A 23,489-nucleotide genomic window follows, 5' to 3' on the forward strand; every position below is an offset into this window, starting at 1 on the left:
TTAGCCGTTCTAGGTTCTACAATTACTTAATGCTTATATAACATCTGTGCAACTTGTGATAGAGCTAGATTTCTGTCTTTCTATATGCACATGAGGTCCATAGCCTATATAATAAAACCGGCAAAGAATGCATATTATATGTAAAATTACAAATGCATAATTGACAATGTGATATATAAGCAAGTAGACAAAAGCCATGATTACAGGAGAGGATTATTAAATAAAGCACTGACATTATTTCGGACAGTGAAAAATCACTGCAATTTGACTTTAAAAGTTGAAGCTATTTACGTTTTATCTACTGATCAATATGATCAGCTGAGTTTAATGGAAAAAAAAATCCAAGACCAGCAGTTCCTCACATTTGAGTACTACTCGGATTGGCAGCCTTCACTTTTTCCGGAGTCTGTGCAAAAACAACACAAAAATAGAGTGGAGGGGTCATTTCAGTCAATATGGGGTTAATAGCAGCTGTGAGCAGGTGGTTGCTACACGGAGGCCTTTCTCTACACATGCAGAGTTTCTAAAGCCATTGAACAGTCTCATCTTTCAGTGAAGATTCTTCATTGCAAAGGCAGGCATATCTAACCAGGTTATTTATCTTTGATCACTTAATTGGCTTGTTGATTCCTTACTACCAAGCCAAAGGAGGGAGACTGACTCAGAGAGCAGTTCAAACAGCCGGCATCAATCCCTAGCTGCTTGTCCTGCAATATTATCCAGTTATCACTTTTCTTTGAAAATAACTAAATCTCTAAATTAACAAAAACAACAACAACAAAAAAGTCAAAGAAATATAACTTAAAAGGTGGGGTTGCCATCCATCTTCCTGAAGCAGGATTTTCCTTGTAAAGGAAAATTCTCCTTTTCTCCACAAGGCTCAGACACAGGACCCAGAATGTCCTCTTTCCCTCTACTGGATACGTGCAAATGTTTAGTTCTGCATAAAGACCCACAGGAATGGGGCTGAGGGGCAATGGGGATAAGTCTGGGTAATTTAAAGATTGACTGAGATTTTATACATCCAGGATGTGGCATTTCCTGGAGCAGGTTACCAGGGCAAACAGAGACAGTATCTCTTAGCTGGGTCTCCTATGCTTCCCTGTACAATTAAACCATGTCTGGTTTATTTGGTTTTACAAAACCCAGGCTGGCAACCCTACTTTAAAAAGATACAAAATAATACTGTAAATCTTATACATATACATATATATATATATTTATATATATAATAACATTTACTCTCTGAACACAATGTTTAGAAACCATAACAAAAATAGGCATTGTAAACAAGCAATCGAGAACTGAACTTAAGAGTATTTCATCATGTTTTTGCTTTTCTTCCTCGGTAGGTTAAAGGCCCCAAATCGTTCAATGGCTGGCTTATCTCATTACCCCCAATGAGACCAAGTGCTAGGATTAGGATTAAAATCTCAAAGGAAGTTTTAAAAACAAAACAAAACACCCCTTCCTGGGAGTCGAGAAGTGCAGCCCGAGTGAATCACCTGGATAGGGTGAAGATCTTGGAATTTGGAATGATATCGCGGGAGGTGGTAGACAGTGGTGGTGGGAGGCTTGGAGAAGGCTGCACTGGATATTTGAAGCAACACAGTTTGAAAAGTGCCAGGGCAATTTCTTCACAGTATTTCACATGCAAGAGGGATAGGGAGGAAGGGAGAGAAGAAGCCCCATGCTGCTTTAAGGCAGGGAAGGAGGCAAATCAGTCCACCATCCTTTGGATTTGAGTTCCAAGGCTCCTACACTAGGGACATCTTCTTGTGCTCTCCTTTTTGAGGTGGCTCACTCTGGATCCAGAAAAGCCCCAATTCTCAGACAGCAGAGACTTGCTCATCTTCTGTAAATACAAAACAAGAGGAAGGAAAAATCAACCAAAGTAAAAATTTCAATTTAATTCAACAAACATTTAGTGTGCTATGAATGCAGTAGTCCCCTTCTGTGCTCAGTGTATGTTTGCCATATTAGTAATGTAAAGTTCTCTACACATCCACTGATCAGATCATCACCAGTTTAGATCTGAAAGGACTCAGAGAGGTCATTTAATACAAAGTTCTTATTTCATGGATGAGGAACCTGCCTAAGGTCATAGAGGTAGTGACAGTGGTAGGTAAGACTGGGATCAAGGTCTTCAACTTCCACATTCTTATCTGTATAGTTAATGCTAACCTCTTTATCTAAAGAACTGTAAAAGTTCTTTATCTTTCCTCTGAACTAGGACTTGAAAGATCCAAAAGAAAGGAGCAATTCCAAATTCTCCCCTTGTCCAACATTTTTATCCTGCCATGTCAAGGTTTACTAACGTATGAAATCCCCAAAAGGGAACCAAGGTTTTCATTATAGTTATTGCTAAACATATTATCATCTGTCAGTCTATAAAATTTTACCTTTATTTATCAGTGAAATGTAGTCAACGAAAATACATGATTTCAAAAGTGGGGTTTCAGATACTCATTATCATCATTATCATTATCAAATGGAAATATTCCTAAGGCTCTATGAAAGATTCAGACAGAGGTAAAGGCTAAAGATGTGAATTACTACATGTGGAGGTGTTTTTCATCTGCAAATGAAATGCAGAGATTATTTTGAAAAAAACTTTTTTCTTTTCCTAAACTAGAAGAAGCCAAGTCTACCCAGAATAAGGTAGTGGATTTAGACAAGTGATGTTCCAGGCTTTGAAGCTTAAATTATTTAAATAACTCCTTAAATTCCTTTCCTTCATTTGTATGAGAATTCTGTTCATTTCTGTTCATTCAAAAAAGCTGAAAGTTCATAGGTTGATCAGATGAAGTCCTTCCCCAGAATGAAGGTCTTTTGATTTCCTTACCCATCCAACCTCACCACCTCTTCCTTCTCCCTCATCACCCCAAGAACCTCTTGGTTCCATTGAACAATATTTGGGTTTTTTTTGGAGCATTATGCAAGGAAACCAGTAATGTATATATTCTATCATAACTGACTATGGAAGCTTTAAGACAATTTTTGGGTATTGCTAATTATAATGCCTGTTTGTCATTTATGAAAAAAAAAAGTTAGTCCAAGAAGGAAAGAGAACAAGAACTGGAACTATAAACTAGGTCATATCTCCCTGAAAGTATTAATATATGATTTGAAAGATTCACTGCCCACAATGCCCTGGGCTGTCTCAATCATCATCTGTCGATTTTTATCTTCTGTAAAATTCTTCAAAAGATTATGCACATACACACACATCAATATCTTCCTGTAAATGTAAATGATCATAATTAAATTACCATCCTCCTCTGTGGAAAACCCTTGAGGCGGATAGGAAGCCAGGCGTGGGTCTGACTCATTTGGTTTATGCCACTGAGGTTTGTTCACAGGCCGGTTTGTTGGATGACTGTGTGGTTGCTGTAATGTGGAAGGTCCAGGTGTATCACATGTCCGGGCCACCATTCGGGACCTCTGGAGTGCGACATTGTAGTCTGGAGGTTTCCTGCTGGCTGGATGTGAATGTCCTTCTGGGAAATCAGTGATGGGGATTCCTACATAGCCTGGAGGGGTTGGTGGTGGTTCTCGATACCTTCCTTCTTTTCGTGCTGTAGTTAAAACAATGTACCATTATGAGAAAATAGGACTTGACAAACACAGTGCAGGTTACCCTCAACCAGTCAGACACAAGTTCAACTTCAAATGGAAAAGGAAACAAAGTGTGCCTTAATTAGAATTTTAGTCTTTGGCTATTCTGTTTTAGGAAATTTAAGCTCCTAGGGAAGTGATGGAAGATGAGTTCAAAATAAAATTCTCAGGATGGGTCTTGTGAATTGACTCCAGAGGTAATAACTGATTGTTCTCTGAGAAAAAGAGGAGTGGGGTCGTCTTCTTTAAGAACCTACTAACCAGAAGTTCTTAACCTAGGATCCATGGAAAGATTTCAGGTGGTTCATGAAATTGTGTGTATTAGAATTTGAATATAAATAGTATTTTTTATAATCCTAATATTTTATTCTATGCATTTAAAAACATTCTTTTGAGAAGAGGTTCACAGGCTTGCACAGAATGTCAAAGGGGACCACAATTTAAAATAAAAGGTCAAGGATTGTGGTTCCTGCTATAGATCCAAGGGATTCCTTTGGAGATTCTCCAATACTGGCTCTAAAGGAATCATTACAACTGCTTGGTACCCTCGAATTCTGCTATGGCTCCAAAAATATCCAGTATCTGAGGGTCAGATAGTTCCCAATTACTTTTTAATCTGGTTCAGCCATACTCAAAAATGTAGACAACTCTTCCTTAAAGCACATTTTAAATGGAAAATCTTATCCTTCTACTTCCCATCTTTATCACTGTCCAAACCATAAATACTTTTTCTAATCACACCTCTATGTATTTGCTGTTCAAGCACCTTGAGGACAGAACTGGCTTGTTTTTATAGCCCAAGTGTTCAGGACAGGGCCAGTAAATACTTTTCATTGATTCCTTCACTTTTTCCCCCACAAGCTTTTAGAAAAACAGTAGAAAATATAATATTCAACTTTACAAGATATAAGCTGGACAAAAATTCTATTCCTTTCAAGGACATTCTTTTTTTTGCTGAGGGGAGAGACATATATGATAAAGATATTCAGAGATCCTGATTCTATATCTGTGTACTCACATTTTAATATGCCCTGAGTTTTCCACAGAAAAATTTCTATAGGTATCAAGGTCCACAAAATCTCTTCATTCCAATTTATTTAACTGGATAGTTATTTAATATTTCTTACTTTTATTTATTATATATAAAATACATTTATTATTAATATTAATATTTATTTAATATTTATTAAACACCTACTGCAAAAGTTAGAGATTGTGCTTGGAACTAGGAATGTAAAAGTAAAAATGAGATGGAAGAAGTTTACATGCTACAAGTACATGGGAACAACATAAAGAGATAAGAATAGTGGAAACAAAGCAGAAATCTAGATAAAGTGCTGAACAATGTATGAAAAGGGGAAAAAACACTTTTTTGTTGGTAAGGGTTGGAAGAAATCTGGGAGAGCTTACATAGAGGAGGAGACTTGGGTTCAATTCCTTCTTTGGATCCTTGTTAGGTGACCATACCAAATCACTTATTAAGTTATAGGTGAATTATTGACTTCTGGGGAGAAAATTTCCAGTACTACTGATAAAATCAAAGGTCTCATGCTAACTTGCTAGCTCTGTTTGACTAGAGTGAAATTATAGTCAAGGAGGATAATGACTGAGAACAAATAACTGGATGAAGCAGTTGAAAGAGTGGTTTTACTAAGATGGGATGTGATTTTATGTTTTAAGGGATTGAAGACTGAATGAGTGATCAGAAAATGCTAGCAGTGAATACCCAACATTTTTTCTCTATGATTTTAGTATAGTGAAGAGCAGACAGATTCAGGACAATATCTTTAGATGATAGAGCCAAAAAAATTTTTTAAGGATGGGAGAAAATTAGCATTTTATTTTTACAGGTATCAATGAGGAAATAAGGAGACAAAAGAGATGAAAAGACATAGATAATTCCTGAAAAAAAAAAGGGGAGGGGATGCAATTAAGGACAACATAGCAAGACTAAAGAAGCACTTTGTCCACCAGAATTTTATCTATAAAGGTATGGAATAATTTTTTAATTTTATTTAGTTTTGGTAAAGAAGCCAGGTCATCTAGTGGAAAAAGAATGGAAGCTTGAGGAAAAAACTTGGGAATATGCATTATATAGAATATGAAATAAAATCACCAGAGATGAATAAAAGAGCTGTCAGGTCCTATCTGCGGTCTGATAACATTACTGTTTATTGGGCTCAGTTGCTATCTCTCTCCAGGAGCTCAGAAAAGGGGTCTTTGGGTAGTGGGGATGTAACAGAGATGAGGAGGACGTAGCACAGTATGGCTAGTAGAAAGGTAAGAGAGCAAGAGATTTAAGCACAGAAGATAGTGTCTTGTTAAACTGGTAATTGTAAATTAAAAACTATGAAGAGAGGAGAGTGAGGCCAGAATAAGAGTAATTTACCAGAAAAACAAGGATGGTAGATTGAGAATAAAAGGCAAACTTAAAAACAGAACCCTTAGTAGGATAGGATATTGTGATCAGAAGTGATTTTACAGTTCAAGATCATGGACATGGCACAATTTTGAAATTTTTAAAAATTTTTATTTAAGTCAATGGGGCTAAGTGACTTGCCCAGTCTAGGGGCAAGGCAATTAAATGTCTGAGGCCAAATTTGAATTCAGGTCCTCCTGACTCCAGGGCTAGTGTTCTATCCATCTAGCTGCCCCTGTCATGTAACAATTTTGGATAATTGTGAAGAAACTTTTTACCTTATAAAAAAAATTACAAAAATTTCTTTGCCTAATATAGATTAAATTTCTTTCTTATACCACAAAACTGTGATAATATTTACATGAACCCAAATACAATAATTTAGAGTTGTTCTTAAAATATTAAAACTCCTACCCCATTGATAAATCAAAATGATTTTTCTAGCCTAGTTATCTTGGTTTATCAAGGGCTATTAACAGTTGACTTTTGAACTCACATCAGCATTTCAAACTGCTACACAGGATCCATTTTAATTATAAAGCAATATGATTTTCCTAAAGTTTTGAAAGTGACCCAATTCTTTAAATGAATTGTACAATTGTGAACATGGACAAGGTGAAGGGATTGACTCCATTCAGAATATAATATCCCCTCCTCCCATTCTTATTTTTTTTGGAAATAAAGTCAAGATTCAGATGCAATTCCAACTTACCAATGAGACCCTTTGTAGCTGTACTTGATGTCACGGATATGTGAGCAGGCATAGGAACAGGTTTTGTCTCTTCTGTAGTGACAGATGCTATGCTACTTGTCTCTGCTTCAATGGAAACGTCTTTCCCACCCCTTCGTTTGATAGTGCCCGTATCACCCTCTGAGTCTTCTCCCCAGTATCCAGTTGAGGATGCCCAGCTTGCCCTTGACTGGGCTTGGTCAAGACTCTCTCGACTTTGACTCTGTCTGTTGTACTTTGTGCTATGATCAGAAAACATAACTGGGTCCATATGACTGCTTGAAGCCCACAAGGCTGCACCATCCCCTGCATTATCAAAATGAGCATGCCCAAAAGGAAGTGTCTCCCAGCTTCTCTGGTGCGGTATAGTTTGTATATTATCATGGGAACCACTTGAGCAAGAAGTCCAGCTTCCACGACCACTGTCGGCCGCATCCAATGAAGCTCTGTCCCCCTGATCCTGTGAAAGTTCTTCAGTACTTGGGGAAGAAATCACTGTAGCTCCAGCATATAAACCCCGAGTCTCTGACACTGGTGCATAGGACCTGAATGTAATAGATCAAATGAGAAAAATATCACTAGGTATCACAAATTTTTAAAATCTTCAATCAAAAAAAACACACCTCCTTTCTGGGGAAGTGGGGTAATAGGAAGGAAAAGTCAAGAGAAGAGTACCTCAACTGCAATTTATTATTAAGTTATATAAGATAGATTTCAATAACATGAAATAAAAAAATTATAAAGAATAACAATGAACTAATTCTAGCTAAAGATTAGCCTCACAACAATGATAGCTTTTACACACTGAATGATTGAATGAAAAAAACAAATCTCTCCTATACTATGACATATAGCGAGATAGGCAGCTTGCCAAATTCTCTACCTCTATATTTTGAAGAGGAGTTTCAGAAGACTTGAGTGAGTTGGATCCAGCATACTGAAGGAGGAATAAGGACTCAATTGTATTTGAGAAACTATACTGTGCTCTGCACTGGTCCCTACTTCTGGGATCTGACCTAAATACTATGATCTCTGAAGAATAAAAATTATAGTACAAAGGAAAATGGTAAGATGTATAATGGGTAGTAAGTATTTCGCACTAAATTTTATGTATTACTGAGCAAGAAGTGGTATTAGGGAGAAAAAAGCTAAAAAAATGTTTAAATGGAAAAAGAAGTAGCAAGAATGATAAGATGGATGGCTAGATATGGATAGTCTAAACCATTTAGTCAGTGTCAAGCATAGGCACCTTAGTGCCAGTTGAAAGAAGAAAAGGGTTCTAGGACGTTTTGTAATTCTTTTTGGAAAACTTCTAAAAAGAGATGATTAAGAATTACACAGAATGAAAAGAAATGAAAGGGTTGTAATTTGCATTAGTGAGTTGAGTATTAGATCAATGTAGACATGGATTCATTAGACCCTAGAAGAATGGAAGTGGAATTTTTTTTGGGAGGGGGGGGGGATCTGCTTTAAATTGAGGAAAAATCCATAAAATTAGAAAAGGAAACTTTAAAATAATTTTTAAATGAAAGCATAAGATTCTTACCCTAAACTGTATTGATCTGGATCAAGTAGAGTTCGCCTCTCCATTCTGCCCATACCTAGATTAGTCTCCACAATGCTGACAGAATGCCGTTGTCTCCTCTCATCATGCAATGAGACTGGCATTGAGTCAAAGGAAGAATTGCTGACAATACTAGATCGGGAAGAGATTTCACTGTGACCAGAATCTGAAAAGTTATCCACCGTGCCACTAGGAGCCAAAGTATAACCTGCATAGAAAAAGGAATCGCATTCATCAGTGATCACAAGCATAACAAACCTAAATTATAACACCAAATGTAAGGAAAGAAATTGAAAAATAACACCAAGTGAACGGAAGGGAAAAAAAATTAACACATTTTAAGCATGGAGAGAAAGTGACAAAGAGGTCAAATGTAGGTTGGAAATTGAGCTGTGAACCTGCTATGGAATCTGAGCTTTACCAATGCCTTGATTTCTTCAATTATAAAATGTGCTTACTAGTGGGCTTTTGAAATAAACTGGAATATAGAATAATCAATTACTTCAAATCATTTAACTTAGAAAATGTAAATAGAGTTAGCTGTTCCATAAAATGTTTACGTAAGTTAAATATCTTGTAATTTTTGTCTTTTCTTAAAAAAAAATCACCTTACGATTTTCTACTTGGGTTAAACCTATCTATCTTTAGAACTTTTGATGTGGTATGCAATAATTCAATTTTCAGGTGTACTCTACTCTGTCTTTGTACTAGAGCTACAAGGTAGCTAATGCAGATTCAATTTTCCATACTATGGAATGCGGTAAACAAAAAAATTAATGTATTTTTGTACTATGATGAGAAGAAAAGGTAGAACGGCATTAAATAGCATGTAACCTTCTGCTTGAAAATAAATTTGTGACACTTGAATGTGAAGTTAATTTAAATGTGAAAATAAATTTGTGACCAGTCTTCGACTACAATCCTTCAGGATGGTTCTGGTCACTTAAGAGCTCTCATATTTCCTGCTTGCTCTAGATTAGGTCTGTGGAAATCATTTAGCTTTAAGTTATGAGATTCAAATTTCAAAAGTAATTCCTAATATTTAATCAACTGTGACTTAAACTGGTAAACTCAGATTTCGAGTTATGGTCATTTTTCCTTCTCAAATATATTTTTTCCTTCTAGAATACTGATGTTGATATGTTGTCATCATTTGCCTCTGACCCTTTAGGAGTATCATGGACATCAGTCCTATATTAATAAGAAGTGAATTATATAAAGATTCTCAGATTCTTTATAAAAAGTCTTCAGTAAATATGTAATTTAGGTTATAATTTGTCCTGTTACTCCAATGAGTTGCCAAAAATCATCTTAAATTCGGCAAGAATAAAACTCTGGATGAACTTTTAATGAATAGTTCCTAACTTCTATTTAGAAGATAAGATCAAGTGACTTGGCCAGGATCAACATGGCAAAGTAAGTGGTAGAGATAGGAAACTCATATCATTTGAGGACAATGATTATTACATTACAAAAAGTTGTCTCTCTTTGAAGCAGAATTTTCCCCATCTATTCATTATATTTAGACTTCCAGATTCCTTTTTCAAAAAAAAAAGCACAGGTCTTGATAAGTTTTAAACAATAATTCAATTCCTAAAATGCTCACTAAAAATAATTACACTGAGACCTCAGACTTGGTCTAAATTTTGAAAGCCTTCATGGTATATTCTCCTCAAAAAAAAAAATTGTAACAAGAAAAAAAGAAAAAAAAAACCCTAGCAAAATTACAGAGAGCATTGGCCATTTGAAGAAACTCCCCCATTCTCTTTAAAATGGCTATTCAATTTTGTGATGATTCCTGTTATTCCCACCCCACTTTTGGTTCTATAAACCCCACCTATCCCATAGGTCCGTGGTGCATTGTTATTCTTGTTACTGTTCTCACTTCCAAGAGAAGAGGAGGAACTGGTTAGGTCCGACTGTCTGGAGCCATAAGATCTCAGCTGATTGCCACTGCCACCTAACAACAGGATGAGAAGAGAGTTTAGACACCTAACTGAGAGACAATAGAGACCGAAAACCTGCACAAAAATGTGCAGACGGTTGAACTTCTTGATATTCATATGCCATCAGGCATGTATCATTTCAGTGAAATGAATACTTCTTTTTCTTTTATTTGCTTAGATTTTAGTTTAATGTTCAAATCATTTTGAAAGATAAAGGAGGAGAAAAGTGACCTTGAGGGTTAACTGGCAAAAAAATAATTATTGCTATTCTATTATAGGATAATTTCAAATTATCAAAGATATTCTGTCTCCTTAAAAAAAAAATCAAGGGTCAGCCAGGCAGCACAGTGGATAGAGCACCAGCCCTGGAGTCAGGAGGACCTGAGTTCAAATGTAGCCTCGAACACTTGACAATTACCTCACTGTGTGACCTTGAGCAAGTCACTTAACCCACTGCCTTGCAAAAAAAAAAATCAAGACCTGAGTTAATATGATGAAAAAGGAAACCAGGAAGATATGTGAAATGTTGTTCTTTTAACCATTCTTCCATGTGAAAAATTTATCCAAATTAATTATCTCTGAAAAAAAGAAAATTTGTCATATTTTGAAAACTAATAAGATCCTAAAATATGCAGTACTAGTATATTCTCAAAAAGTAAATACTCTAAGTTCTTCTTTACTACAATAAGCTGGGGGCGGGGGGAAGAACATACAGGAAGGATCAACTAGGCATCATAGTTAAATTGATAAAGAATAATATTACAGGCTACAAACACTGTCCAACTTTTAAAAATACAAATTGTAACTCACAAAATCTGAAACAGGTATCATTTGTTGAAGACCACAACAACAAAAAACTCATTCATAATTGAATTCTACCTTTCCTTGGAGAGCTTTGTGGAGAAGTTGGAGGAGAAGAGAGCTGTGAAGATGCATTTGATATTGTATCATCGGCTTGTTTCTTGTGACGTTCCAAACTTCCTTCTTCTGATAAAGAAAGAATTTTCTTTAAAGCTTGAGGAGAGTTGATACCTACAAGACAAGGAAAAGCAAACTTAAATTAGGACTATTAAATGAATAGTTTTAATTTTAAAAGTTTTTAAGCTATTTTCACTTGTTTGAAGATCACTTATGTACAGTGCTTTTTTTAAAAATGGTCTCTTCAAATGAAATGATTTAAATTCATTTAAAGTTTTTAAAAAAAGTTGTTCTTAGAACATGAGTAGATCTGGTTGTCTGTATGGAAGAAAAGTAATAATTTCTATAAGGCAAGCACTTATACTTCATGAATGTAAGAATTTTTTTTTTAGGTTTCTGCAAGGCAAATGGGGTTAAGTGGCTTGCCCAAGGCCACACAGCTAGGTAATTATTAAGTGTCTGGGACCGGATTTGAACCCAGGTACTCTTGATTCCAGGGCCGGCGCTTTATCCACTGCGCCACCTAGCCGCCCCTGCAAGAAAGAATTTAACCAATAAATCCTCCCAAACTGGGAAGAGACGAATTGAGTGAACTTAACAATTTTTAAAACGCTTTCAACACAACAAACTTTTGAAGTGGGTAATGTAAATAGTACTATTCACATTTTTCAGATGAGGAAACTGAAGGCAGCTAAGGAGGTTAGAAGTAATTTGTCCACAGTTAAAAGGTAGGGCAAATATCTGAATTTGATTTTCTTGTGATTGCAAGATTAGTGTTCCTTTCAAAACAGAAGAATTTGTGTAACTGGATGCTTTCCATTTTTTTTATTCTCAAGTATCACAATTTCTAAAATCACTGGCCAGTGCCAAAACACAACCCATAAACCAAGAAATACTAGTCAAAAATCTCGTCAAAAATCTCTACAATGATGATGGTAATGACAGGCAACTCCTTGGCTCTGAGTTTCTGAGGGATAAGCATTCACCTGGATCCAAACACATCTCTCTGAGGACATTCATAGCATGTTGCCTGGTAAAAACACATCTCTCTGAGGACATTCATAGCATGTTGCCTGGTAAATACCCTTTACTACCCCTCAACCTGTTTTCTTCTTGAGATCTGAGAACATAATCACTTTACACCACCAAAATACTCCTTACGGCTATCAATTTCTTATGTGTGTTTGCTTCCCTATTAGAGCACCTTACGATCAGGGACTATCTTTGCTTGTTTATTATATCCTCAGCAATTAGTAAAATTCTTGGTACACAATAAATACATAAATAATATCTTCTTGGCCCAAAGTAAATGTTTAATAAGTGCTTTATCTATTCACAAATGCCTCTCTATTCCAGATTGCACTTCAAAATAGGCACAATGCTTAACATACCTTACCTTGAGGTAGATATAGAGGTATTACTATTCTCATTTTACAGTGTGAACACTGAGGCTTACACAGGCTAAGGAACTTGCCTCCAAGACAAAAGACAAAAAAATAGAAGCAGTAGCATCAAATTACAAAATGCATGTGTCTTTGTCTGTATCATTCTCTCCTGGAATGCCCTCTTCACTTCATAATATCACTCCAAATTTGACCCTTCTTTTAAATGTACAATGAAAGAAGAAGTAAAAAAAAAAAAAAAAGAATAATTAGAAAAAAGTTAATACAGGAAAATAAGAACTTCAGAAGGGTAAAGGAAATGATAGGACAAATTTATCTAAGATCTTGAATATCAAGTTTAAGAACTGTTAAGTTGACTCAATTAGTCTCTTCTCAGTTTTGGAGGATTTATTGGTTAAATTCTTTCTTGCATTCATGAAGTAAAAGTGCTTGCCATACAGAACAGAGGGACACTTTTGAATCTGGAAAATAATAGATGCTTAATACATGATTATTAATTGATTATGTAGGGTAAGTATGGGGAAAGTAGTGTTTAATTAAAATGGAAAAAAAAAAACCCGACTGACCTTACATACATTGGAAGTTGGAGAGATTAATGTTGAGAACCCAGACCATTAATAAATGAAGCAGGAAGGATAATTCTAAGAAAAATTTTCTAGGACTTATAGTGCGAGGCCTGAATATATCATACTGAGCACTAACTTCTTATTGTTCCAAATAACTCACTAAGCCTATAAATTACAGAGTAGTTGTTGATATCCATAGATAGAAGGAGTTGCCTAAAAAAAGGGTATCTTTTCATTGAAGAAATCAAAAATCAACCCATGAAGTATGGTTACCAATTATGAACAATAAGATGATTACAACAACTGATTAAGCAGAGAAGTGAGGAAGAGCTAGGAGAATATGTCATGAGAGGAAAAGAAAAATTTCAAGAGGAAAAAGGAGGTAAACAGAGAAAACTAAGGAGAATTTTAATTAAATGCTCATCATTCAAGAGATTTTGCCAGAAGGTCAGTGTTGTTCCTCTAATAAGCAGCTTCAGTGAAATGGAAGAAAAGGAGGTTGGATAAAGGGTTAAAGAGTACTCATTTTAAGAAACTTTAGAAGAAATGAGGAAGTGGTTAGAAGGGATGTAGGTTTCAGTAAAGTCTTTCTTCCAGACATTCTTCCAATTACTGAGAGGGAAAAGGAAGTCAATGAATAAAGCTCTTGGAATGGGAGTACATAAATTTGGGAAGAGATTAGCTTTAAGGTTAAAAGTGATGAGATCTAGAACATGTAGAAAGGATAAGATATGGAAAAAACATACATTGTTCATTGGACAAGAAAAGATGTATGTACCTATATATTAAAAAAAAAAAAAAGGAAACAGTAAAAAGAGGCCTGAACTTGGAATAACTGGATCTGAATTTCAATCTTAGATTGACTTCTTGTTACCTTATGACCACTTTATCTCTGTGGGTCTTGATGGATTTACTTATAAAATGATGGAATTGTACTAGATGTCTTCCAAGTCCATTAAAGTTCTAAAACTATGATCCTATGAAGTTGTTATAATGTACATAATGACAAGATCACTATTATTGAATTTTCAAAGTTATTCTAACTTTAATACCATCAAATTGTTTAATGTGTATTTGCTGTAAATTTTTTTCTCCAAACTGTACAAACACATATCCATACCCCCACACAGACTGATTGAAGATGAAGGGAGTGGGTAAGAATGTGAGAAGAATTACAAATTACTTTTCTACTGAGAAAAAATTTTGCTCCTTATTAGCTAAGAAAGTGTATCTCACCAACTACAAAATCAAAGATTTTTTGCAATAAAAAATATTCACCATTAAATTCCATAAACCATTGATTACAATAAATTAGAGCCAATATATTAATAATGAACTTTTAGTACATTCAACTCACCTCTGATGTCAAGAATTTTTGTGAATGGACAAATGAGATCATAATCAAAGTAGGTTTCTACTTAGTAAAATATAAATATTTAGGAAAATCTATAACATAGTTTTTAAAATACATTAAAGTACATTTTCTTTACCCACTGACACTGCAAGACATCAAAAATCATTTAGAATAAAGACAAATGACCACATAACCTACTGTTTATTGAAATTCATTTAAAAAAATCCCATTTGGGTTAAATTTTCAGAAATATACGAATTTGTTCAATGCCCATAAAATAGACCATTATTCACTGACTATGAAAAGAAGAAAAGAAAAACAACTCATGATATGCATCACCTACCAAATGGGGGGAGATCCTTTACAGGTACTTTTTTTCGTGATGGATAGAGAGAAACAGCAGGAACCTGCAATCCTGGATTTATTTTATGTGCTGGTGGTGGCTGTTGCTGTGGTGGTGGTGGTTGTGCTTGGACTTTCTGCTGCGTTCCTGCCCTTGAAGCTACTGGCGATGTTTCAGGTTTGCCAGACTTTTTGTCTCCAGGATTCTTAGGCACTGCATTTTTAGGAATACATATTTTTAAAAAAGGAAATTAAGGTTTTAATAACTATTTAAATATTATTTCAGAAATACCATTAAAGAGCATATCTAATAGCAAAAAATAATTTTTGATACTAGTTTTTATTTCTTTAAATATTATATGTGAGGCAGTGTGGTGTGGAAGCTAAAGAGTTGGAGTCAAGGAAGGCTAAGTTTCAAATTCTATTTCTTTTATATACTAGCTATATGACCTCAGAAAAGCCACTTGTTGATACTTTCCCTGACTTTTGAAGAATATAAGTTTCAGAGATGGTACCACCTATACTGATAGAGGGAATTTTCTTACCTAAAAATTCTCTATACCAAAGGGGAAAAAAAGGTTCACTTTCTATCCCCATCTTATTACCAAACAATGCATTAATTTCAATATTCATAAAAAGAGAGAAACTATTAGTTCTTAAGATCTCTGCAGAAAGTAGGATTTGAGTTGAGTCTTGGAGAAAGCGAGGGGAGTGATGAGGGGTAGGTAAAGAGAGAACATTTCAACCACAGAGGGCAGCCAAGGAAAGATATTGAATTGGGATTCAAGATTGAATTTTTGATCCTACAAACAATGGGAAACCACTGGGTTTATTGAGTAGGAAGCTGTGTTATATAGGTCAAATTATAAAGAAAATAATTGTGGCAGCTAAGTAAGTGGAAGGCAGACTGGAATGAAGGGACTTGGTCAGAGCCAACAGAAGGCTCCAACAGAAGATGGGAGCATGGAGAACAGTTGTGGCTATGTGAATGGATAATAGACTGGATATATGGAGATGAGTGCAAATGAAGATTTAAGGATGACACCAATGTGACAGGTACTTTGACAACCTTCAATAATATTAGGAGAGTTGGGAAGGGGTGGGAGGGATTTTTGGACATGTTGACTAACAATGAAATGCAATTTTACCATAGGAAGATCCAGGGCTAAGAAGGTAAATATTTAACACTTGTTTCTCCAGAAAGAAAGAAATAAGTAGATACAACACACTTATTTTAATTTTTTCATCACTATAATTTTCTCCAAAAAAAATCAACAATCAAATTCTGATGTGTAGCATTTGCAAATTCCTAAAGAATAAATGTGTGCACTAAAAATTTTAACAGCTGGCTTTCAAGATCTAGTATGAGCGAGTTCCAGTACACTCCCAAGGGAGATCATACTCTTCAGGGAGAGAAAGCAGCATACCTTGTCAGATACTATTGATCTGGCTTAATGTTTTGTACAATTACACATGATTATCAGAAAGGATTCTAGGGGGAACAGTTGACAGTAATAAAAAAGCTCATTAATTTTTTAAAATAATTCTTGGGGCAGCTAGGTGGCACAGTGGATAAAGCACCAGCCCAGGAGTCAGGAGTACCTGGGTTCAAATCCGGCCTCAGACACTAGCTGTGTGGCCTTCAGCAATCCACTTAACCCCATTGCCTTGCAAAAAAAAAAAATCTAAAAAAAATAATTCTTATCAAAATTTAAGTTTGTGATAGAATTACAAAAAGAAAATCTCTCTCACAGGAAATCTTTTGACACATTTTGAGAAAACAAAGCAAAAAATTTCTTCTAATGATGGTGCTGAATTTTTTTTTACAATATCATACTTAGCAAAGTTCACCAAATAGTTCTATTTTCAATTTACAAGTAACTAATTTATCGTGGCAGGCGGGGAATGAAGAATACTAATTTCATTTATTACAGTATCAGAATATGTGTTGGCGGGGGCAAGATGATAAGCACACTGTGTATCTATCCCCACTTAACTTTTTGTAATTGTTTCACAGTCTGAACTGATTACTTACTTAAACTAAGTCTGAGCCAAATTTAATACAAAATTCTCCAACCCAGGTATTTTTGGGGGAGGTAACTGGGTTTAAGTGACTTGCCCAGGCTCACATGGCTATTAAGTGAATTGGAATGCTGGTCGGTCCTCCTGACTCCTGAGACTGGTGTTCTATCCGCTATAGCCCAAGATCTTATGTCAATTTGGCCACGAACAAACAAAATTCAAGATTCAATAATGTGATTTCATTTCTCATTGATTTAAATCTATCCCCTCCCTCTCCCCCAATGCTCTTCTGAGTGGAATATTGGGGAGTGCTAAGAATTACACATTCCAAATAACTGTTCACTTAAATAATTTCTCTAATTCTCAAAATGAGTCCTCTATCACAGATAAAATTGCATGACTTGAAAAGGCTTATAATTTTATAGACTGGTATCAAAGTTTTCTGTTTTCTTTTATAAACCTTCTTTGTCTGAATTCAAATTTTGCTTTCTAGTCACTTGATGCCTAAAGACCCAAACATCTACCCCCCCCTTTTTTTGGTTTTTGCAAGGCAGTGGGGTTAAGTGACTTGCCCAAGGTCACACAGCTTAAGTAATTCTCTGAGGCTAGATTTGAACTCAGGGCCAGTGCTCTATCCACTGCGCCACCTAACTGCCCCCAAACACCCTTTTGAAGACTCCCACATTCATTTTTCCCTGCAGCCTCCTTTAAAGGAAAAATAACTCACAAGTATTGGTTGCTGGCTCACACTGCAGTGATAGAGTTTGAAGACTCTCCTCATCCATTTCAAGATCCAAGTTAGATAGGTACTGTTTCACCTTGCGAGCCATTTGGGCATCTTCATATAGTTTTTTGGCATTAAGGAAGGAACTCCGGCGTACACGCTTTTTGTGTCCACCAGTCTGAGCAACATCGAGTACTGCTGCATTTGTACTGCCTTGACTGAGAGATCTGGAAAAGAGAAAGAAAAGATTATGTAGTTCCCTCTAGAACAAGGCTCCCTGAGTTAATAAGAAACATGCAAAAGGTTGCATGGATGTAAATCTATATTGGAAAGCTTACATGCCTCATTCCAGTAAGATAAAGTGCTAAAAAAAAGGGGGGGGTTGATGGAGAAGAGTAAAGAAAATAAATTGATATGACTAAAAATAATTACAACTGCATAATTATATATGGATCTGGCACCTATTCTGCTCTGACTAGGCAAGTTCGAATTCAAATAGCTCTTTAGAAGAGAATTCAAACTAGCTCTCTTATATAAGCAGGGAATAATAGTCTCTAAAAGCTCATGTTTTTTAAAAAATGTTAAATTTAAAAATTTATTTTTTTTAAAAAAACTAAGTTTATGCAGTTTAAAAACTGATTGGTCTTTTCTAAAAGTTTCTGTAGTTAATAAAAAATGTAATTTTCAGGAGTTCAAACAAAATTTTTAAATAAAACTAGCTATGATAAATTACTGAATTTTTTCTTATTTTGGGGGTTGGACATGTTAAGTTTTTGTAAGTAATGCAATCAATAAGTTAATATGAGTACAACAGTCATGCAAACTTGAATATGTATGAAAACTATTTGGCATATGAATTGTTAAGAATAAAATTTTAAAAGAATTGATTTATAGGATGAAATAGTAGTTAGTTGAGCTGTAAAAAATGTGAAGTTTTTAACATCTGGAGGTCAAGCTTAAATTTGTTCATTTCTAAATGTAATTAAAGAACTAAGAATTTCAGTGATAAAATTTTTCTTTCCCTCTATACCCCCTCATTTGGATTATTCTAAAGCATACCAATTATATATTAGGATAAAGCCAATGTGGATGCTTTTAAGTATGTCTGCCCTATTTTTTCTCAAAGTAATTTTTAATTATTCCACAGCTCTCATATTCATGACCTCAAAAGCAAAAGCCCCAATGGATTAAATGATGTCAGTATGTCATCTAACATTCTGCCAGAGCAAGAGGGTTAACAAAAGAAAAAAAAAAAAGCTAAAGCACCAGAAAATAGCAGACAGGAAAAAAATAATGCAAATGGATAGAGTAGGATGTACATCTGTAGACATTGTCACCAACCACTTACCCCAGACTCCTCCACTTCTTCTTCCTGTAAGTGAGAGCCATGAAGATTGAAGCATGGATATAGAAAGAGAGACAGAGAAAGATCACAAGCTCAGAAAGAAGGGATTAGACCTCAGGACAAGCAAGTGTACTAGAAGCCCACAAACATTTACAGCATCATCTCAGACATACATGATCAAAAGTTATTTTGGTCTCAAATAGCAGATGTGCCAGAATGATACTATGTGAAAAGACTATAGCATAGTTCTTATATTCCTCAAAAAAGAAAAAAAAATTCCAGGGAAATGAGATTTAAATGCCATCAATGAAATGTTGATCATATCATTTAAACCTTGAAATAAAAACCAGTTGAATTGTTTTTTTAAAATGAAGTGAACAATTTGACTGAATTGAAGATGTTCACCAGGGGCTGTGATGAATATTGTCATCATTTAGGTGTCTTCGATTTTTCAATCTACAAACCATCCTTTGAAGTTTTAGGTCAAAGAACATTGAACTACTCTCTAATGCCCAAGGATTATATGCAATGAGTCAAAAATGTTTCAATTTTTAAATATAGGAGACAATAAAATAAAAATAAAAATCACAGAAATTATAAAATGTGCTTGCTGCAGTTTCAGACATTTTATTCTTTAAAGGTCTTTATGCTAGGAGCTTACCATGTTCCAATTCAGTTGCGATGCTTATATTCTTTTTTGAATTTAAGGCTGGAATACCTTAAAGCTATATGTGCTATTAATGGTGAAGTACATACCTAGTTCTAAACATTAGAGCTGGATCCATGTTAACTGAAGCCATTCGACCAACATGGCGAATTTCTTTTGCAATCATTCGCAGCTTTTCAAAATTAACCAAACCATCCACTTTTGAATCATTTCCTGTAGTTAAGAGAAAAAAAGAAAACAAAGATGAGGTTTGCTTCTAAATTCCACACAAGAAGAAGAAAAAACAAAACAAAACAGTTCTGAGATTTCCAATATACCTTCATGAAGGAATGTAAGATCTTTCTTGATTACAGGGAATAGAGGGATTATAGGGGGCTGCAGGTTTTGACTGTTTAAGACATTGCGATATTTTGCCATGTTTCTAGAGGGATCAAACAGGTCCTGGAGATCCTGAAATAACTTTTCATATTTGCTGGGAAGTTTTTCCCAAGTAGTCCGAAGTCTTGCTACCGGTGCCAGATTCAGGCCACTAGGAGAAAGGTGAATTAGGTGATACTTCAGAATGACTATACACATCATATTAAGTTTAAGAAAACAGAAAAAGAGAGATTAACTATATAAAATATATATCAAGCAACTACAACTATATGGGTATGTGGCATTAATTAGTATGGGCAAACCTTCCACCTTTCCAAGATGCAGAAGGTTGTCTTATGAAATTCTGTGGTCAAAAAGGAAAAAAAAAAATCACCTGATGGTCAATTTTCTGGTGATGAGTTTTACCACCTTAGTACACAAAGTCCCTTGACATACTCTGATTTGGTAATAACAACTCATTGCTATAAAGTTTTATCATTTACTAAGCACTAGTTTTATATCAGCCCTGAAAAATAAAGGTAGTGGAAACGTCATTATCCTTGTTCTGTAAATGAAGAAAGAGACCAAGGCTAAGGGGTGAAATGTCTTATTTAGGATCACACAGCCAGTAAGAGTTGGAGTAGAGATTTCAACTGAGTTCTCTACTAGCTCCATTTCTGGAGCTCTGTGATATCACCCACTCACATTTCATGGCTTCAAGAAACCAAGTACCCCATGGTACTTTAAGACATAGGAGTAAGAGTTCAGGTGAAGTAAACTATAATAATGCCAGTAAGTATTTTAAATAACAATGACCTCAGCAGTAATGTACTGTCACAAAATATTAAAAAAAATACAAAAAAAATTGCTAATCAGTTCTAAGGTATGCAAATTCTTCTACTTAAAAGACCCTGAGTACATTATACCATTTCACTTTCTGTTTTAAGTCTTCCAAGTCTAAAACCTAAAATTGTCTTAATAAGATCATTAACTTCAAGATCATAGACTAGAGAAAGAGCTGACTGATGGTTCACTTATTCAATTCACTATTCAAACCCCAAGTGATCTTGAGTTTGAAAAATTTGGCTGAATTTGTAAGTTGAACTGACAAAATCATCGTAATCCTCTTACCTGATGATTGCAAACATTGAGTTAAAATTCTTGCATTCCCTACAGTGTAATGCTATCTTGATGAAATGTTTAATTGTTTTCATCCTCTTTAGTTGGTTGGTCTCCCGCAGGATTTCAGATGCCACCCAAAATGTTTCCTGGTTGATAACTTCTTCAAATTTTTTCAGGTTTGCACAGCTCGTCTTTGATTTGAGCTTAAATAAATCATCAATGTATTCCGTGGGTTCAATATTACGAAAAAGTTCAAAATTTCGCATAGAGAGTTGGGTGGCGACTTCAACAGTGCTGAGCTGCAAGAGGGAAATCTGACTTTCTCGCAACAACTCCTGAGCATCTTCATCCGAACAAAGTGTTTCTGTCTCCATGTTGTTTTTCAGATAATACCTGAAATAAAATGTCAAAGTAATAATCCTTGGAAAGAATAATTCAATATTTTAAGAAAAGACTCCAATGAAAATTCATCTGGGACTCTTGACAACACTTTCCAACATTAGGAGTAAATATGTCAGTTTTCTCACTAATAATGTTGCATAGACACTGGCAACAATTTTCAACTAATAACTCAAATTGAATTTGCTTTTTAAACAATAGTAATTACTCTCCTTCACCCCTTTTCTTTCTCCTTCCTTTTCTTAATTTCTTCTATTACCTTCTTTCTTAATGTGATTGAAAGTTATTCTCATTCAAATGAACCAAAGTTGAGGGCTTTGGGAAAGGAGACAGGAAAGCTTTTGAAGAGGATGTCCTGGGGTCTCATTCTGATTTTCTCAGCTGGAAAGAATGTTCTGACCATATGTAGTAAACAAGATTTAATGCACTTTTTTTTTTTGGCCTTTGCATCACAATTAGGAGGCATTTTGGCACTAGGAATGTCTGTGTGCCTCTCTATTGTTTCCCTTTTCCCTTAACTGAGGAAAAAAAGTGAAATTAGTGGGGCAGGTAATTATCATCTCTGTCTCAAATACTAAAATCTTACTATCTGACAGTAGACAAAATTCAAAATGAGTGAATTTTACCTGAGATGAACTCAGGCTTATTTTATTTTACTGAAATACCAAGCTTCTTATATCTTGCCCCAACAATGCAGATTCTTCAGTGAGAAGTAAGTAACAAAGTTGCAATGGTAGATTTGATAACTCTATAAGGAAGATGCAGCAAATTATAACTGCACCAATTAAAAATGTATATAAAGCCCTTTGTAAACAAATGTCAAGGATTATTATGATCATCCCCATTAGTAACGTGTGGGAACTGAAGTTCACATTAATGACCTGAAAAGTTTGTTTCTAGAGCCAGAACTAAGGACTTCTGACTTCTAGAAATTCTTTTCACTTGGTTGCAAGCTCACTTCAGCAATGGTAAGGTTAACATGTCATATTTTTTGAAAAATGAAACTAGTCACGGGTTTCATAGATTTATAAGACAGAAGTTTTCCTAGAGCAGTTTCCCTAAAGAGAATAGGTAGATATGGAATATTGGGTGCCCTTCTTGGATTATGTATTGAAATCAACCTTGTCATCTCTACATTTTCCCAAGGCAAGTAATTATTTATGTGAGATGAAAATGTGCAATTGATTTATTTTATTAGTTATGAAACAATTCTTGGAGGAGGAGGGCAGTTTAAAAAAAATTAAGAGAAAGAGTTAGTAAATGTACACATTTGTAAGACTATCACTCTAGACATCTCTCTGAAAACTGGAAGCGAAGGGAATTATAGTGGAAAGTCAACTGGATAATCATGGATGATAACCCTAAGTCATTTTGGAGCAAATGAAACAATTTAAAAATAACCCTTCAAGGAAAAAAAATTGAGGTGGTGAATTCTATGGTTGTCTACCTTCCACTCAGTTGTATTCGATCAGCCAATTTGGAAAGCTGATCTGGGAGTCTTCTTTGTTTAATTACTCCCTCAGGAGTAACAGAGACCTCACACAAGGAGTATTGATCAGGTGTGGCAGTCACAGCGAATTCCCTGATGGCCTGAATGACTACTTCTTTTGCTGTTGTGTCCTTGCTGATCATGATATAGCGGCTCTGCTGGTCTGCCTTAAAAACTCTTAAAACTTGGTCTGGTAAATCTAAAGGGAAAAAAAAGAGAGAATTCACAAATGAATACTATGTGGATACAATTTGGAGCCAACTGAAAGAGAGGACTTAAAAACGTGACCAGGATCAATACTTTTTTCTTTTTCCCAGCTTATGTTTCCCTAAGTCATAACTAGATTTACATAGATGAAAGATACATAAATTTTAGAATCCTTTTTCTTTTTTAAATTTTTTTTTTTAATTTAAGGCATGGGGTTAAGTGATTTGCCCAAGATCACACAGCTAGGTAATTATCAAGTGTCTGAGGTCAAATTTAGAATCTTTTTTCTTAAAAGAG

At 35.1% G+C, this 23,489-nt stretch overlaps 1 protein-coding gene across 14 annotated transcripts in view; it reads right to left on the bottom strand.

The window, feature by feature from the left end:
* Window positions 1-1,504: 1,504 nt before the first annotated feature.
* The window catches only part of RAPGEF2 (Rap guanine nucleotide exchange factor 2), a 313,685-nt gene continuing 291,700 nt past the window's right edge, over window positions 1,505-23,489 (bottom strand). For 5 of the 14 annotated variants that reach the window (XM_074229032.1, XM_074229031.1, XM_074229036.1 and 2 more), the window contains 13 exons: window positions 22,944-23,184; window positions 21,107-21,490; window positions 19,936-20,147; window positions 19,708-19,831; window positions 18,955-18,978; window positions 17,610-17,833; window positions 14,862-15,074; window positions 11,157-11,309; window positions 10,169-10,291; window positions 8,314-8,539; window positions 6,750-7,312; window positions 3,273-3,578; window positions 1,505-1,855 (listed from right to left, as the gene is read on the bottom strand). In XM_074229032.1, the coding sequence (XP_074085133.1) occupies window positions 1,830-1,855; window positions 3,273-3,578; window positions 6,750-7,312; window positions 8,314-8,539; window positions 10,169-10,291; window positions 11,157-11,309; window positions 14,862-15,074; window positions 17,610-17,833; window positions 18,955-18,978; window positions 19,708-19,831; window positions 19,936-20,147; window positions 21,107-21,490; window positions 22,944-23,184 (2,819 nt within the window). In that variant the 3' untranslated portion in view covers window positions 1,505-1,829. The remainder of the gene's footprint in view (window positions 1,856-3,272; window positions 3,579-6,749; window positions 7,313-8,313; window positions 8,540-10,168; window positions 10,292-11,156; window positions 11,310-14,861; window positions 15,075-17,609; window positions 17,834-18,954; window positions 18,979-19,707; window positions 19,832-19,935; window positions 20,148-21,106; window positions 21,491-22,943; window positions 23,185-23,489) is intronic. The other 9 variants (XM_074229038.1, XM_074229039.1, XM_074229040.1 and 6 more) reach the window with 3 other exon arrangements.

The sequence above is a fragment of the Macrotis lagotis genome, chromosome 3, assembly GCF_037893015.1.
Source record: "Macrotis lagotis isolate mMagLag1 chromosome 3, bilby.v1.9.chrom.fasta, whole genome shotgun sequence".
Lineage (NCBI taxonomy): Eukaryota > Metazoa > Chordata > Mammalia > Peramelemorphia > Peramelidae > Macrotis > Macrotis lagotis.